This window comes from Mizuhopecten yessoensis, unplaced genomic scaffold, assembly GCF_002113885.1.
Source record: "Mizuhopecten yessoensis strain PY_sf001 unplaced genomic scaffold, ASM211388v2 scaffold11171, whole genome shotgun sequence".
Taxonomy (NCBI): Eukaryota; Metazoa; Mollusca; class Bivalvia; order Pectinida; family Pectinidae; genus Mizuhopecten; species Mizuhopecten yessoensis.
The window spans coordinates 80269-100118 of record NW_018408915.1 but is presented as its reverse complement, the minus strand read 5'-3'; the positions used below and the strand labels follow the sequence as shown (position 1 = coordinate 100118).

Sequence of the window (19850 nt, the reverse complement as noted above, 5' to 3'; positions counted from 1 at the left end):
TTTGAGTTGTTTACATTTTATACATTTTAAGTTACCTGTCCCTATGTTTCAGTTTAGCTCAACACAGCCTCCCTAATTGACAATTTCTAGACCTATTTCATAAATCTTATGTGAAATGAAAGCTTGTTTCAGAACCTTTATATAAATTGCAACCAGTGTAACTTAATGTTACTTTACTGGCATGTCACAGTGGTCAAATTAAACATTTTACCAAGTTGACAACCAGAGCAATCATACTTGAACTTTGACAAACACCACACATACCTGAAAACCATACCATTTCAACACATAATAAAATATATAATTATCAAACAATAAAAACCATCTGGAGATGAGAGATGACACACAGATGAAAAGTGACATAGAAGTTTAATGGAGTAAAAAGTGCAGGTATGTAAACACCAGTTGGTTTGACAAACACAAGAAAATCAGATCGAAAGCAGAGAAGAGAGAAAATGGAACTGCAACAGATAGAAATACAAAACTTGGTCTTTACTTGGAGCATTGAAAGATAAAGTTTACGATAACCAGGCAAGGTAGTCTAGTGGTAGGACGCCGGGCCCATGACCGAAGGGTTGCGGGTTCGAGTCACATCACGGCATTGTGTCGTATCTTTGAGCAAGATACTTTACTCCGCTTGTTCCAGTCTACTTAGCTGTAAATGGGTATGTGGTTTGGCAGTGCTAGAATTGTTGAATGCTAGCTGTTAGCGCCGAAATGGCAGCTCCGGCTAGCCGGATGCTGCCCAGGGAGTTGAGAAAGATATTGGCGGTTGCAAAGGCCCTATAACCACGGATAATACTTTGTGAACCGCTTTGAGACGACCTACGGACTAGGTTGTGATAAAGCGGTATATAAAAACCTTAAATTATTATTATTATTATAAGGCAAAGTATTGAGAGCAATCTATAGTCCCCCACCTCTGAAAACTTCGGTATCAAATATACACAAAGGGCCATAACTCTATACAGTCAGGCATGTGACCCGAGTTTTTGTTCAAAACACTCTGCCATTCCAAGAGGTTCTCCCAAACAAAATTTAATAATTGAAGGTAAAAGTGTATGAACTGATAGATGGGGTGCAAACCTATGGCCCTTTCTGGTAGGAGACAAACAGAAAAAGACAGTATAGATATTGTATACAAGTCATACAAGAATTTTCCAACTTTATACATATATGAGGATTATGCATTATATCATTTTGTGTCTGTATTATGGTAAGCAAATTTTGTAATACTTGTAATACCCCTACACTTGTTTGTCACATGAGTGAATCATACCTTTTTTTACTACAGACCCCATATAGGCACAGCTTGACATCTTTTAAGAATCCAGAGTAGCTATATAACATTCATTTTAAATTTTGAATAGTCTTATTCCGAAAAAATACTTTCCTAGTAAAAGCTAATGTCCCCTCCCCCCCAAATATCTGCCCTGGGTCTAGTACTCTATAGATGTAAGTTGTACACCTCTGCTATTTCTCACATTTTAAATAACGATTCCAAAATATTCTGTATGTTAACAGTCCAATTGATGTTAAAAATATATTTCATCCCTGGAAACACCACCATGGACTAATTATATATAACACACAAGTTGCTCAAGGGTGCAGTGATGGGTACAATCATTCGTCTTCGGCTTAAAAATATATTTCAACACATGAGTTGCTCGAGAATGCAGTGATAATCATTTACAATGAAAGACTTCATCTACATGTTAATAAAAAATATATAAAAATCAGTCCAATAAATATCTGACAATCTTGAATGCACTGTACAACATAACACTATACACAATATTGTCCCAGGCGTTGGCACACCTGTTGAATAGAGGATCCATATTTACGTCCCAATACAAGGCACCTACTGGTACATATCACAACTCGCACAGATTGGCCCCGTTAATTAGCACCCGGCACATTCAACGCTCCACGTCACGTCCTGAGTTCCCTGGACCTCGGTCAATCACTTCACCGGAGAGTGACATCAACGCTCCACTTCACGTCCTGAATTCCCTGGACCTCGGTTAATCATTTCAACGGAGACTGACATCAGGGCTATGTTCTGTGAACGATACAGAAAATGATATCATAGTTTTTATTTTCTACAAAAACAATATACGTATTAAACAAGTCGCAATGTTTCAAGACCGACTGGTCCCTTTGTTAAGCTATGACAGAAAATGGTATATTAATAAATATCAAGTATCACTTACTACTGCAATGCGTTTTTTGTAGTAATATATTTGGCTATGATATGTGAAATGAGTAATCGCAAATACAATAAAAAGTTTGACATGATTTTATGTGTTAATTATGTTTTGATTGACTCTGAATTAAGTTCCAAAATGCATGCTGAATGTTTTCGATTTACTGCAAATAGCTTCCTCTCCTTTTCTTTGATTCCAATACATGAAACCTAAATTTGGTGGGTGGCTGTCACATAACATTGTGTCAAGGTATGAATAATACAGACAAAACTAGAAATATCAATGAATAAATGTCAAGTAGAACACAAAGAGTAACTTCTTTCTGTACATTTTTGCATAATTTTTTTATCGCCAGTTTATTTGTACTTTTGTATGTACAGCCAGAGTTCAAAAGTCTTTCACATTAAGTCATTTTCCCCATTACATTCTTTATTCATTTACTTTTCAAAAATTATTTTTCCTTCCTTCCTTTTAAGTCAAAAGTTGATTAATTTTGATTTTATAAAAATTGGAGTTCAAATTAAAAAAAGTTTGGAAAATATTTCTTATTAAGTAAAAGTAAAAGTCCAATGGGAAACTTATCTAATGTGAAAGACTTTTGACATTTGGCTGTACATGTACCTACTAGGGATTTAAAACATTTTGAAGTTTTTCGCTGCAATGTTGCTTTCTTATCAAGAGATCTGAGGATCAAATTCCAGGGGTAAAGAGGTTATTTTTAAGAAAAAGAAATAGAAATATTTCTTTTGTGTCTTTCCTATAGTTAAAAGGCAAGCAAGCAAGCAACAAAAAGTCAGAAAAATGTCAAACAATTTGGGACTCTTTTTTCCCCCCTTGAGATACGACTCAGAGCACTAGGAATGTCTACCATAAGGACTGACTGGGTATTCCATTGCTCGCACTGCCTGATGAAGGGAAGTGAGCCTCATGCAAATTAAATGAACTGCAAAAGTTTGCAGCTGACCTGATTTCACTTATCAGGCCACTTAAGCAACCAAAGACTCATTCAATCATTATATTGATATCAGAACTACTTCATCTCCATGCCTTTAAATAACATCGAAATCATGTTATCATCAGAAAATTCAATTAAAGGAACAGCCGTTCTTGGGTAATTGGTTTGTGCTCTCTAATGTAACGTTAACAATCACACTGTTACAATCAGAACTGTTCAGTCATTTTGGTGAAAACAAAAGTACTCCCAAACCTAGTAATTGAGGGTATAGTACCACGCTTCTCCTTCTGGTGTCCACTGATTTTGGGCCTGAGGATAGTATTTTCATGATTATGAAGTGGAATGCTCGGAATTTCTCTTGTAGAAAAAGTACTATGATCGGTCAATGAGGGGTGGACAATCAATACGTGATTGAACCCTGGTTGATCCCATCATCAATTGTTATGTCTTTCAAGCAGACCTAGTTGTTAATATCAGCTGCTCCTCTGTAGAAGTGAAAACATCAAATTTTGCTAATTATGACCTTGTTAAGGAAATTACCCCAGAAATAACTGACGCAGAAAAAAAAGGCATCTCTCCGCATCACTCAGGGTTGACTTGTGTGGTGTGCTTGAGTATTAATTCTATCAAAGTTTTTGAGTTTTTTGGAAATTTCTTGAAATCAGATAGTTTAAAACCCTAAAAAAGCATCTCTTCACAATGTGATTGACTTAGGTATTTTAAATTAATTTATAATCAAATCTTTCAACAATTTTAGGGAAATACAAATAGGAACTAAACTGTACATATTTCAGACAATGTTTCCATGGGAATTCAAAATTTCTTGAAATCAGAAAGGTAATTAATTAATACCAAAGTGCAACCCACAGCAGTGTGACTGTCTCATGTATGAAGTTTGAAAATCATATCTGTGACAATGTTTGAGATATGCAAAGAAAACACAAATACGCACAAAAACGTACACATATGTTATCAGGCACCATTTCCTGTGACCGCAGGAAATTTCATGATATCGGAAACCTATCTTGGCACCATCATGATGGACTCGTGCAAGAAATTTAAAGACAATATCTGTAACGGCTTTTGAGATATGTTCAGGAAACTATTGTGCACAGGGGGACAGAGAAACTGTCTGTGTAATGTCAGGGATCATATATAGATGATCGATAAACAGTGTGGACATATGTTTGTGTCAGTAATGGTTCTTCATAATCCTTGTGTGTGAATATTATTGCGCTAGATTACTCAATGCAAAAACAAAAATGACCTTTTCCACACTGCAAACATTTCCACTCTTACAGTATTAAATTAACTATTAGTTGCTTAAACACTTATCTTAATTACTTGAACAGTTAATTGTCACCATGACACAAAGTTCAAATTCCTATGCAAATCAAGAGTTGCAAAACCATTTTGATGAATTGGTAAAATGATGTTCAAAGATTTGGGAGTGAAAATGGCAAAATGCTAGGGCTATAACTTTAATTAACATGGCGTAATGATACGTATCACTACACAGTGGTCACAATACGATACGTATCACTACACAGTGGTCACAATACGATACGTATCACTACACAGTGGTCACAATACGATATGTATCACTATACAGTGGTCACAATATGATATGTATCACTACACAGTGGTCACAATACGATATGTATCACTATACAGTGGTCATAATACGATATGTATCATTACACAGTGGTCACAATATGATACGTATCACTATACAGTGGTCACAATACGACATGTATCACTATACAGTGGTCACAATACGATATGTATCACTACACAGTGGTCACAATACGATACATATCACTATACAGTGGTCACAATATGATATGTATCACTATACAGTGGTCACAATATGATATGTATCACTATACAGTGGTCACAATACGATACGTATCACTACACAGTGGTCACAATATGATACGTATCACTACACAGTGGTCACAATACGATACGTATCACTACACAGTGGTCACAATACGATATGTATCACTATACAGTGGTCACAATACGATATGTATCACTACACAGCGGTCACAATACGATACATATCACTATACAGTGGTCACAATACGATAAGTATCACTACACAGTGGTCACAATACGATATGTATCACTATACAGTGGTCACAATACGATATGTATCACTACACAGCGGTCACAATACGATACATATCACTATACAGTGGTCACAATACGATAAGTATCACTACACAGTGGTCACAATACGATATGTCTCACTATACAGTGGTCACAATACGATATGTATCACTATACAGTGGTCACAATACGATATGTATAACTACACAGTGGTCACAATACGATACGTATCACTACACAGTGGGCACAATACGACACGTATCACTATACAGTGGTCACAATACGATACATATCACTATATAGTGGTCACAATACGATACATATCACTATACAGTGGTCACAATACGATAAGTATCACTACACAGTGGTCACAATACGATATGTATCACTATACAGTGGTCACAATACGATACATATCACTATATAGTGGTCACAATACGATACATATCACTATACAGTGGTCACAATACTATACGTATCACTACACAGTGGTCACAATACGATACGTATCACTATACATTGGTCACAATACCATACGTATCACTATACAGTGGTCACAATACGATACATATCACTATACAGTGGTCACAATACGTTACGTATCACTATACAGTGGTCACAATAAGATATGTATCACAAAACATAAAGTAACAGTAGAAGCAAAGTGAAAAGATATGTTGCAAATATAAATAGCAATATTATAACTGGAAATAGACTTGGTCCAAAATGGGCATGACTTTTTTTTTAGAGTTTCACACAATTCACATCTTTCGACGTGCATGCCGAGCTGGAGCTGTCACTCGCCATGTTGGAATGGATATGAGTAGACTAAATTCAGAAACGATAAAATCCGGAAAATGTTGTTTGCGTTTAGCAACTTCCCCAAAAATATTGTGTATGATCACACCCTATTCAAAATATTGCAATATATTGTTGCAGCTCTTCAAAATACACTGCAAAATCTTTATTCTAAAATGAAATTGGAATATATAGATCAACTGATTGTATTACCAATTCATTACACTCAAATGCATATCGAATTCCAATCAATATAATTTGTGGCAATCATCTGACTGATTACAATCACTACCCCAGAATACAAGACAAACTTTCAAGATGATTTAACCAGTCTGAAGTTAATTATTGTAATGAAACCACCCTACCTGGAGAGACTGAGACTAAGGTTAAAGGTATTGCCTGGCAGCGATACAGAGACTTATTAACTGCCTGGCAGATGAATCGACAGGAGTATCTATTCCTTCTCGACAAGGCATGATTTATATTACAATACCAATAGTGAGTCATATTGATGTCTAAAACTGTTATCATGTACATTGCAATGATACCTCTAATGATTGTAATTCAGTTTGAGTTGCTATCTCGTTACCAATGAACGACTTCTGATGACAGGTATAATTTGTTGGTGATGATCGAGGCCATCACAAACATCAAGACGGTGCTGATGTTTGATGTAGATTGAGGTCTGGTGGTCCCAGGTGTGCTCGAGTTGGCCTATATTAATTACAGGAACATGGGAGCGCCATGGTGTGTTCTTCTTTTGGTCTATTTTTAACTTTGTGCAACAACTTTACTAATAGGGTCTGGAAACCTCACACGGTGGCACGTTTCCTGTACGCTCTCCAACTCCTTTATTTGTTAAGATTCGTGAAGACTTAACATCAATGCTTGACAAATGCAGCTAATAATGATTTGCACAAAACACAAAGTCGGTCGTAACACAACTGATAAATGTTCAATCTTGATCGACATGTGGGTTGTTGACTGTATTAAATTAATCTTATCACTGCTAAGCACATATCTCCCATTGTGCAATCTTCAATGCGAGTCAACAGCAACATGTGACTGGTGTTCATCAGACAGTTAGGGCTATATATGCTACATTATCCAAACATGCATCTCATATCAAACAAGAGTACCGTGGGCAGAACAATATACGCCTGTCGAATGCCATATAGTGTTATATACTTTCTTACATTGAAATAATTATATAAGATATGCATCATTCTAAGAGTGGTTAGCCGACATGCTATAAAAAATGTAGGAGAAAATCTCGGGTCAAAAAATTAAATACTGAAATGAACAAAGGGCAAGAACTTAATTATGTGATTTATGATAGCATTATTGAAAAATTGTAGGGCAATTAGTATGTGTAACTTGTGTACATTCAAACATTCTGCTTTCTTTATATCACAATAAATGTAGAATAGATTAAAACTGAATCTAAAAAGTGATGTTGTGCGTAATAAACATGTCTATAATCAACTGATAGGCCTATTTATCAAAGTTTCAATGACACAATGTCAATATGCCTGTTTACTTGAAGTTGAAAGTTTTCTTCTAGTTTGGTCTAGATACGTCTTTGGGCGGTTTTAATTATTCAATGAGTATTCCCGAAATTACTGAGCAAAAAATTGTGTTTTCACTAACGATATGCTATGGTTGCTTCAAAATAGTAAATACAACTTCACAAATGGAACGATGACATTGATGACGGGATTTAGATTACCCTCATGCATGGGGCCCCGTCGCTGCATTGGACGGCGACTTGCAGTGATTTTTTACCTTTATAGACATTATCATCAATACAGTTGTATATATAGGTAGGAATACTACACTTGCAGCATACATGACCTTTGAAAACACTTATTTACGTAAAGTATTGCTGTCTTGTCCGCTAGATGAGTCCGACATGGCTGAGAGATATCTAAGCAATCATGCCATGGCAATCATGGTAAAATATTCTCCAAATGAGATCCAAGGGAATATGCCAGACCCAAATGCGTGTGTGTGTTAGGCCCATCATTTGTACAATTTTGAATCCCTGCCTCCCATGAATGCTTCTGATCAAATATGATCGATATCCATGGCAAAATTCTACAGAAGTCGTTTATAGCAATATAGCCAAATTGCCCACTTTTGGCCCCACCCCTCATCCCCCTGGGGGGCCAGCCCCAACATTTGTACAATTTTGAATCCCCACCTCCTAGGGATGCTTCCAGTCTAATATGGTTGATATCCAGTGCATAGTTCTACAGAAGTTGTTTGTAGGAATATAGCCAAATTGTCCCCTTTTGGCCCCCCCTCTCAGCCCCTCGGGGGTTAGCCCAACCATTTGTACAATTTTTGTATCCCCATCACCTAGGGATGCTTCCAGTCAAATATGGTTGATATCCAGTGGATAGTTCTACAGAAGTCGTTTGTAGCAATATAGCCAAATTGCCCCCCTTCCCTAAGCCCCCTGAGGGCGTCAGCCACACCATTTGTACAATTTTGAATCCCTGCTTCCCATGAATGCTTTTGATCAAATATGATCGATATCAAGTGCATAGTTCTTTAGAAGAAGTTGTTTGTAGCAATATAGCCAATTTGCCCCCTTTTGGACCTGCCCCTCAGCCCTCTGGGGGGTCAGCCCCAACATTTGTGCAATAATAAAATCTCCACTACCTAGGGATACTTCCAGTTAAATATGGTTGATATCAATCACTCAGTTCACGAGAAGAAGACGCTTAAAGCAATATAGCCAAATAACCATTTTGGCCCCGTCCCTAAGCCCCCTGTGGGGTCAGCCACACCATTTGTACAATTTTGGATCCCTGCCTCCCATGAATGCTTTTGATCAAATATGATCGATATCCAGTGCATAGTTCTACAGAAGTTGTTTGTAGGAATATAGCCAAATTGTCCCCTTTTGGCCCCACCTCTCAGCCCCTCGGGGGTTAGCCCAACCATTTGTACAATTTTTGTATCCCCACCACCTAGGGATGCTTCCAGTCAAATATGGTTGATATCCAGTGGATAGTTCTACAGAAGTTGTTTGTAGGAATATAGCCAAATTGTCCCCTTTTGGCCCCACCTCTCAGCCCCTCGGGGGTTAGCCCAACCATTTGTACAATTTTTGTATCCCCACCACCTAGGGATGCTTCCAGTCAAATATGGTTGATATCCAGTGGATAGTTCTACAGAAGTTGTTTGTAGGAATATAGCCAAATTGTCCCCTTTTGGCCCCACCTCTCAGCCCCTCGGGGGTTAGCCCAACCATTTGTACAATTTTGAATCCCCACTACCTAGGGATACTTCCAGTCAAATTTAGTTGAATTCCAATCAGTGTTTAAGAAGAAGAAATTGTTTAAAGAAATTGTTGAAGGACGACAGACGCAACGGTATGGCATAAGCTCACCTTGGTCCTTCGGACCAGGTGAGCTAATAATTCCGAGGTTATCATTCACGTAGCGTTAGACGCAAGATCAAGATTTGGTAAAAAAACACCAGAACTAACATGGAACGGAGCCTATAATTGGGTTCCTTGGGCTTTTGAAATAAGAACTTCTCCTTCCATTCCTGATAAAAAAAAAGTCTCCAAGATCTGTGGTATTTTGAAACAGATTTAGTATCTTCTTATATGCATGTGTGAAAATGTGATCTGTTCTTAATTGGGTTTAATGTCATGTAATCCTTAAGGATACACCAGGTACGTACTGATCGAAAACAATTCTTGTACATAGTTTTATTTTATTGCTAGAATACTTACAGTTTTGTAGAAGCAAGAATATCTTCACACAGTTTTTTGTAATGCCATGTGTCTCCTTTGACCCTCTTTCGGCAAACTCCTATATTGGGCATCTTTGGAATGGCACACACTTCCATGTCAAATGCAAGCTTGACCTTTCCCCAGTCGTCTGTCACTGTACACCGTAGGGTGTAGCTACAACAGACATATCAAACATGAGACGGATCAACTTTTGTCACAAAGTCACTGTCTAGTGATGTCGGGTATGTCTATAAAGTTTCATCGAGATTTTTTATCAGTTAATATGAAAAAACATTAATGCGACAGTTGACCTGAATTTAATACCTTGACCTTAAAGTGAGGGTTCAAGTTAAAGATGTTACCATAAGTATATAAAGTTTCCGCGAAATAATTTCATCAGTTCAGAAATTATGCTCCAGAGGAGAAATACCTGTACAGAAAATATACCACAAGATCATGTCCAGATATGTGAGGGTAAATAAATGCCTTAGTTTTCATTGTTCTGAAGAAGACGGTCAATATCCACTCCCATAATACACTATATATACGATAACCACTCAAGAGGCCTGTTAATATGACCACTGGATCCTTAACGCAGTAAGACACTTCACTGTGGGTATGGTCAAAGCTGATTATATTCTGTAATGTTGAATTGACAGAAAGTGTTTTCCTGGTTCTAAATTTATAGAGACCCTGGTGTGCAAGATACTTACTCGCTCTGTTTGTAAGGTATGAACTTCTTTTCGATGACCCCCTTTAGCCGCGACAGCACCAAGTCTGGGCTAAACTCGCTCGTCCTGTACACGTTGTGTAAAGCCTGTAACAGACACAATTATACATAGAGGATATCCAACAACACATATGTTTAAGTCCTGGACTCGAGCTTCCCTTACGGGACACACGTCCATAATAAAGAACCCCATACATCTCTTAGTAATAGGACTCGTCAATATTCAGGACAAGCCTGAAAAATAACAACAAGAATCAAGAACATTCAATACATATGATTAATATTGATTAAACAGAATCTTTTCCTACTTTGAGACAAGGGATGTTCCATTCCAAGTACGGCTAAACTTCCTTCAGCACTACTTAAGCAGTAGTCTTCAGGAGACTCAGGCAGCATTTTCACCTGGCCCTCAGTTATGTTCATGACATATTGAGACTGCTTTTAATGAATAAAGCTGAATTCAAAATACCCTGTATAATTAGTATTAATGGAGAAAATGTATCACTGAAATCTACATATATATAGATGCTTAAATTAGATATGTGTTGCAATTTTGTTTTATGAAGCAATGTAGATCCCCAGGAGGGAAGAATGTTGTTGTCAAGTAAATGAATTATTACAAAGTATAGATCTAAGTTAGAGTATTCTACTGTCCTCTTTAGTCAGAAGAAATACTAAAGCTCAGCGATTCAACTTAGGACCAGAAATCTCACGGCCACAAGTTCTATACTTAAAAGTACCCTGGTAGTAATGGGCTGATGATTGATTATAATCGAAAGTCGATCGGTTTGCCCTTTCTCTGATTCCGATTATTGATTACAAATTCCATAATCGATATAATCGGTTCATCATTGAAATCAAAGTATTTAAATGTCTTCCAAGTAAAGTATGCTTTCAAAGTCATGTATTCTATGATTTATATTATATGATAAAATAACAAAAAATAAATGTTGCTTGATATCCATTAATTATAAAAGAACGAAACCTGATGTATAGTGAACAACTCTGTCTATTGATGTTGTGGTAGTGTATAGTTAACAACTCTGTCTATTGATGTTGTGGTAGTGTATAGTGAACAACTCTGTCTATTGATGTTGTGGTAGTGTATAGTGAACAACTCTGTCTATTGATATTGTGGTAGTGTATAGTGAACAACTCTATCTATTGATGTAACAGTAGTGTATGGTGAACAACTCTGTCTATTGATGTAACAGTAGTGTATAGTTAACAACTCTGTTTATTGATGTAACAGTAGTATATAGTGAACAACTCTGTCTATTGATGTAACAGTAGTGTTTAGTTAACAACTCTGTCTATTGATGTAACAGTAGTATATAGTGAACAACTCTGTCTATTGATGTAACAGCAGTGTATAGTTAACAACTCTGTCTATTGATGTAACAGTAGTGCATAGTTAACAACTCTGTCTATTGATGTAACAGTAGTATATAGTGAACAGCTCTGTCTATTGATGTAACAGTAGTGTATAGTTAACAACTCTGTCTATTGATGTAATAGTAGTGTATAGTGAACAACTCTGTCTATTGATGTAACAGCAGTGTATAGTTAACAACTCTGTCTATTGATGTAACAGTAGTGCATAGTTAACAACTCTGTCTATTGATGTAACAGTAGTGTATAGTTAACAACTCTGTCTATTGATGTAACAGTAATGTGCTCACTTTATTTGGGTATTCAGTCCCATAGAATTATAAACCGATCATGTAATTGATCGGTTTACTATACTTCTGATTACAAACCGATTATCGATTATGATTTTAAACTGAATGCCCATCACTCCTTAAAAGCAGCATTCAAACTCTACAACATTAGCTTTTTCTTCAGCTTTAGCAATTTCAATATTGTAATTCAATTGTAGTCCTATTTGCATTTATTGACTTGTGTGTTCTATTTTCTTTCTCCAAAGTAACGTGAAGTCAGAGTGTGATGTCTGTGCATCACTTGTTAATGGGATGAATTGAAACAGGGAAGTGTTAAATAATATACAAAATATAGAATATTTGTAAACAGTTTTACAGAATTTATCGGTAAGGACTAGAAAACTATATATATATATTGATACAAGCATTTCAGTAAAATGTTTCGTGTGAAATTGTCACTTGAACCCCTAATTTCACTTTTTGGGAACTGTTTCCTGCTCTGCCGATGTGTGATGTGGCGTAAATACAGAGAAGATATCGTATATAAGGGTCACTTTATATATATATATCCCTCGTCATTTCTAGCTTTGTTTTTCATTGTATCTATACCCAGAAATTCACGAAAGATGTTTATGAATCATACCATCTGATGATGGTGGGCTAAGAAGTAAGAAGATATACAACTGTAGTTAAATCAAGACAACAACTAGGCCAAATAAAAAACATATTGTGTTTCCAATAACCCTACCTACCCTAGATTTGTATGCCTACCCTAAAGTTCTTATTGGCATTCAGTGATAAACACTGTTAAAGTCAGAACTCCTGCTCAATAAAAGCAAAAATGTTTTCCAAATTAAAAAAACAAGAGGCCCAGAGGGCCTGTATCGCTCACCTGAATATGTTTAAAATAATTGGTATTAAGTAAAGATATAGCACTCCATGGTAGCTAGGTACTGTAAGTACATATGAAATTTCAGAAAGATCCATCCAGTACTTGAGATATAACAAATTTCAAACAGAGCCCCACCCCTATGCCCCTAGGGGGGTCATACCCACCGTTTATACAAAATTGAGTCCCCTTGGCCAAAAGATGCTCCAGACTTAATAAGGATAAAATCCCTTAATCATGATGGTCGAAGAAGAATTTTAAAGGTTTTACCTCTATTTCTCCTATTGGGCCCCGCCCTTCTACCCCCTGGGAGCCCACACCCACTGCTTATACAAAATTGAGTCCCCTTGGCACAAGGATGCTTCAGACTAAATAAGGACAAAATCCCTTAATCACTACGGTAGGAGATGGATTTTGAAGGTTTTACCTATTTCCCCTATTCGGCCCCGCCCATCTGCCCCAAGGGGCGCCACACCCACCATTTATAAAAAATTGAGTTCCCTTGGCCCAAGGATGCTTCAGACTAAATTAGGACAAAATCCCTTAATCATTCCTTTTAGTTCTTAAGAACAAATCCATTAAAATGTTGTTGACCTCTGTGACCTTGAAAGTCAAGGTCAAGGTCACTTTCATTCGCAAACTTTGTTGGGCTCTTTCCCAGGAAATAACCAGCCGAATATTAAGGTTCTATAACTTCCAGTTCAGAAGAAGTCAGTTGAACTGTTTGACATATCTGCCTCATGTGACCTTAAAAGTAGGTAAAGGTCATTTTCATTCTCAAACTTTGTTGGGCTCTTTCCTAGGAAGCTACAAGCCAAATATAAAGATTCTATACCTTTCAGTTGTTCAGAAGAAGTCGTTTGAAGTGTCTGATACATTTGACCCCTGTGACCTTGAAAGAAGGTCAAGGTCATTTTCTTCCTCAAACTTTGTTGGGCTCTATCCAAGGAAGCCATCAATCAAATATAAAGATTCTATACCTCTCAATTCTTTAGAAGAATTAATTTGAAGCTTTTGACACATTTGACCCCTGTGACCTTGAAAGTAGAACAAGGTAATTTTCATTCTCAAACTTTGTTGGGCTCCATCCCAGGAACCAATCAGCCAAATATGAAGATTCTATACCTTTTAGTTCTTCAGAAGAAGTTGTTTGAAGTTTTTGACATATTTGACCCCTGTGACCTTGAAAGTAGGTCAAACCAATTTTCTTCCTCAAACTTTGTTGTGCTTCTATACCTTTCAGTTCTTCAGAAGAAGTTGTTTGAAGTGTTTGACACATTTGACCCCTGTGACCTTGAAAGTAGGTAATTTTCATTCTCAAACTTTGTTAAGCTCCATCCCAGGAAGCCTTCAGCGAAATATGAAGATTCTATACCTTTTAGATCTTCAAAAGAAGTCGTTTGAAGTTTTGACATATTTGACGCCTGTGACCTTTACAGTAGGTCAAGGTCATTTTCGTTCTCAAACTTTGTAGGGCTCCTACCAACAAAGCTTTCAGCCAAATATCATGACTCTAGGCCTATCCGTTCTTCAGAAGAAGTTGTTTAAAGGAAAAGTTGACGGACGAGGATGGACGGACGACGGACGACGGACGCCGCACCACGACATAAGCTCACTTGCCCTTCGGGCAGGTGAGCTAATAATTGCCTACCTCCCTATACCATATTTTTTTTCTGCGGATGATAGCAGAAACACAAGTAATTTGTTTTGACCCTATTTACCTTGACTTTCCTAGGTCCCTCCCCTGTGGACCCTCTCTGTTTCTTTGGTGTTAGCATGTTGAACACTCGCTCCAGACTTCCAAACACGGAGCCCTTTCTGGTCTTTGTCGCCGAGCCAGGCGTTTCATGTTCCCCTCGCTGCAAACCTTCGTCCACCGACGCGGCCCTGTTATAGTTATCCACATGTCTAAAATATCACAACAAACACTTCACAAACTCTCAGTCACGCCTTGGTTGGGTCCTTTACACTTTAAGCAAAAGCCAAGCAGTGCGCTCTGATTGTAGTTGTATAGGTATGTGTTTCTCACCGTTACCACTCTACGTAAGCTGCAACCTTTAGCTAATCTGTCTTTGCGTATTGCAGAGTTATCTTCTCTTTCTGAGCAGGTATTGATTGTTACATCATTGGTTTGTGTGAGAAAATTACGTCGTTTTCTCAAAAATTTGATGACGTTACTCTCACAAACAAATGACGTAACCCAATCAATACTTGCTCATAAGAGAAGATAACTATCTGCAATACGCAACGACGGAAAATACAAGACAACACTTTACAACATTTAGTTTTCCGTATATACTGTATACACTAAAATCTTGATAATAGGCCACAGCTTAGTATTATTTTCAGGAAGGAATCACAAGCTTCTTTTCAAAACTAGTGTTATTTTCAAAGTCATTTAGACAATAAGCGATCAATGGCTTATTTTCAAGTCTCTCCTTTTTTGCATGGAAAAATATGTTATACAGGTTTTTAATAAAACTATTCTTTTATCAAATTGTTGCAATAATAAATAATATACGTGTAATGTAACTGTTTAGGTCGACAACAAAATGTGGCTCGTACCTTGAATCCTATGTGTTTTTCAAAGCCGGCCTATTATCAATGACTGCTTATTTTCTAGCTACGTTTGACTGCAAGGAAAATCCTAGGCTTATTTTCAAAGCCATCTTATTTTCAAATCAGGCTCATTATCAGGATTGTAGGGTATGTATATGGGCATAACCCTTTATTCCCCCAAACCCGTTTCCTCTCTTCAGTACATATTCTACTAATCATTTGGAAGAAGTTAATTAGAGCAACATTCTTCTGTGAGTCTGTGCGATTTTTACCGTAAGTGTTAGATATATAGTACAAATATGTTATTAGGGAATCGTATCAAAATGAAGCCAGTAGATAGGTGTGTCATGAATAGGCTTGGCAACAAATATATTATAAGTAGATATAATTACATGCCATGAGATTTTAGACAGAATGTAATGTGTGTACACATAGTTAAGGGGAAGCAATACTACTTCGCTGTTGTATTTTTTACCCTCTCTCAGTTGTTATTTAAAAAAGAGTCTTGAGGAATAACCTTGATCTTAATTATGTATACAGTACTATATTTGAAATGCATTTTTTTTTTCATTTCATATTTATTTTGTGTTCCTGTAATTTTAGCATTAATATTTAAAATGCCAAAAAAATATTTTTTTGGGGTATTTATTTTGTGAAGTAATAATAAAATGAGACAGAAAATGCTGTTCAAATTGCGCCGTGTAATTTTTGCATTCATATGATATTTGTGGCTTAGAGAGATATAGATATGTGTGTGCCATGCAGTTTTCAATTTTGGTATTTATATAAAGTTTGTAGCTAAGAAACTGTAAGCTGTTACAGATAATTTCGTTAATCTAATTAACTGGGTTTCATTTACGCCTTAGAACCCTTATTTAAAACATGGGAATTTTATTTTCACTTTTTTTAAAAGTATTATTTGTCTTCCATTAAATATTGCATCTCTCATTTATATTTATTTTTTCATATATTTACCCCTCCCCTCCAACTTTAAGAACTGAAGAAGAACATTAACTGCAATGATAATTTCCAATTCAAAGAATTTGGGAATGAAAATTCTGAAAAGCCTTGCCAATGGTGTTTTAAAATCACCAGAATCTTCTCTGATCTTTATACAGTAGCATTATTTTCAGATTGAAGAAACAAAGAAATTTAGAAATTGTCATAAACATTGTCAATGGTTTAAAATAACATTTGGAGACATATATACTGAAGCCTAGCCTGTTATACAAACTATATAGCTATTGAATGTGGAGAAGATTTCACAATATATATATTGAAACCAAACATTTAATACCTGTGTTTCTGGTTGCCTACAAGAGTCCAGTGTACCTGTTTCAGTCACCTGTTATTCAATGGTGCAATGTTTTCAATGTACAGTGAAACCCCACTTACTCGAACTTGCATTACACGAATAACCCCTATTCCTCAAATAGTTCGCTTGGTCCTGTGTTCTCATATGCTCTTTGAAAATTAACCTCAGATTACTCGAACTGCAGCTATTCCATGAATTTGAGAGTAGTGGGCTATTTTTAGAAATTTGTAGTCAATATCAAATTTAAGAGGAGCCATTCTAAGTAAAATAGAAAGAAAATTGGAACATGGAGGGGTCAGTTTCAGTTTTGAGGGGTCAATGGCCCCCTCCAGGATTATCCCTGTAGCCATGTGCCAACGACATGTCTCGAGACACAGACTGCTGTCCACGCTCATTCTGCTTACACAGGTGTCAGTCTGACGTCAAATAATCAGAGGATCAACGGCTGTATCATTAAGTAACTGTAAATTTACCCTGTTATAGGCTAAGGTAGCTACTAGCTGCATTATAATTTTATGTGCATATTTACATCTATTATTTCCAGATGATGTTTTGACATCGACGATTTGGTGGAAGTGTTAATTCATATGGTTGAGTTCATGTTAAACCATATTTCGTCATGGCAATATTAAGTGGAAATTCCCATAGCGGATTCCCGTTCATCTTTAAAGATTTTCAAACTTGAATGCATCATGATTGTTAATTTCGGCATCAATCAATATTAGTTAATTTCGGTATCAATCATTATTATTATAACAGGTGTTCAGGATTTCCTTATTAGATATAATTGAAGAGTTCCTCTTGTTTTGATATTTTGTAAAACTAACATAGCCGAATACAGTATGGCAGACTGTCAAAACAACATGTACATTACACATACTTTTATTTATTTTTTTTACTTCCTTTCTTAATAACGATGGCTATATGTTTTCATTGTTCAGCTATTCTATATATTATTAAATGTTGTCATCTTTATAAATTTTCTTTTTTACTTCTATCATCTACTATCCGCTATATTTGCAGTGCTCGTACTGTCTGTTGCCCCACCTGATAAAAACGATGTCGGATGAACGTCGGATTCGTCAAATACCATGTATTCCTTGAACTATTGATCTGGACCCCACAAGTTCAATGTAGCAGGGTTTTACTGTATTTGACTCTTGTACCCTTGGCAAGCTACATGCTTAATATAATGACCCTTTAAGTTGTTATTTTTTTTTTAAACCTAATGATAAAAGAAACCAACACTACAGCAAAACTTCAAGATACTTCTAGCCAGGTGAGCCAATCATTTAAGATGCATTACAGAAAGGGTGTAATGGATTTGATGGATCTAAAATTAATAGGTGGTACAGTAATACTGCTTTCTGTATATGTAACTGATTTTTTTTTATCAATTGAGACTGGGTTCAACATATCACCTCACACCTCCCCCATATGAATTCTGATTGATATGTCTTGCCTGTGCCTGGCTTTGACCATCAATGCACATATCAGAGAAAATATCTTAAACGCAAAAACTTACTGTTGAACTTACTGTTGATGAATTTCGAAGATGCTGACAAAGTCAATGGACCATGAAAGGTAGGCTGCATCCAGCATTCGATATATATGGGTTGAGATGTACTTCCCAAGTTTGGTTGGTCTAGCACTTACAGTATACGTGTACTTTCAGTGAAACTAAATGTTTAAGAAAAACTTAATGTTGACACCTTGGTCTTGTCACCGCTACGAAGAAACGTTTCCCAAATTGTTCATTTACTTTCAATTACCACAGCCGTGACCAGAAACACAGGTATATTGTTGGTTGAAGTGATAACATACATGTAACCTTGTTATATATACATTGTACGATACCAATGTTAGAACTTACGTATTGTAACAATGCAATTGTGCTGCTTTTGTACAGACTAAACATTGTCAGCTTTATCATCATGGTAATACAGCGTTAATTTCACACAGTCTTACTTTTTGCTGGCGCTTAGAGGCTCATCCTTGGTCAGGTTGTTGAGTTGTGAATCATAGGACCGAGAGGGAGAGAGTGTTGAGTTCAGGTAGGAAAAATCAGATTTTCTTCCAGGTGTACACACTGAAAAAGAGACAACTTCAACTAATTCCAGTACACAATGTTCCACTATCTCATGAAGTACTTGCATACAAAATGGCAATGGTAAATAAGAGAAAATTTTATATATGGCCTGGAAATTTTGAAAAATGGACTGATCGATTGACAGATGAAAATGCAAAAGCATATAAGTCCCCTTATATTAATTATAAGTAGAACTAATAGGGAAGAAAAAAAAGCAATTGCATTTTTTTTTCTTTCTTAGAAAATATGAAATAACGTATGAGTGAATTACAGGAATCGTCTATAGTTGTGGGGAGTTGTTTGGCCATCAGTGGGGACCGAGGTTTAGGGGGAGGCTCGAGGATCATCTCCTTAGGTGTCTTTATCACAGACTTCGGCTTGGGTGTCCTGTAGCTTGGAGTTTGAGGCACGAGAAAGTTTTTCTTATCCTCCATTGGAGAATTTTCCTTGTCGTCGTCCTTTGACCCAAACACGAGGCGTTCTCGAGCACGTGGGCGCCCCCTCTCTTCACAGCCGTAAGGTGTTGGTCTAGGACCGAGATCACAGTTTTGTTGTTGAGATTGCGTTTCTTTTGGGGTCAGGGCCATCCGTGGTGATGCCTGAATGTGTCCTGTGGGATCGGCACTCAAACTCCTAGCCTTTAAACATGAAAAGGTCAAAAGGTCAAATGTTAAAAATACTCTATAACATTAAACCTGTCTGTGTTCTCTTTTTCACAGTTCCCCATTTTCAAACAATTTCTTGGTACTTAAGACCAAAAAAAATATGTTTGTATCTCAAC

General features: G+C 36.7%; 1 protein-coding gene across 6 annotated transcripts in view; it reads right to left on the bottom strand.

The window, feature by feature from the left end:
• Positions 1-812: 812 nt before the first annotated feature.
• LOC110467341 (maternal embryonic leucine zipper kinase-like) overlaps positions 813-19850 on the bottom strand; it is a 32093-nt gene continuing 13055 nt past the window's right edge. For 3 of the 6 annotated variants that reach the window (XM_021524451.1, XM_021524456.1, XM_021524455.1), the window contains 6 exons: positions 19341-19707; positions 18949-19069; positions 14828-15014; positions 10540-10643; positions 9827-10000; positions 813-2062 (listed from right to left, as the gene is read on the bottom strand). In XM_021524451.1, the coding sequence (XP_021380126.1) occupies positions 2056-2062; positions 9827-10000; positions 10540-10643; positions 14828-15014; positions 18949-19069; positions 19341-19707 (960 nt within the window). In that variant the 3' untranslated portion in view covers positions 813-2055. Of the gene's footprint in view, positions 2063-9822; positions 10001-10539; positions 10644-14827; positions 15015-18948; positions 19070-19340; positions 19708-19850 lie in introns of those variants that run through there. The other 3 variants (XM_021524452.1, XM_021524454.1, XM_021524453.1) reach the window with 3 other exon arrangements.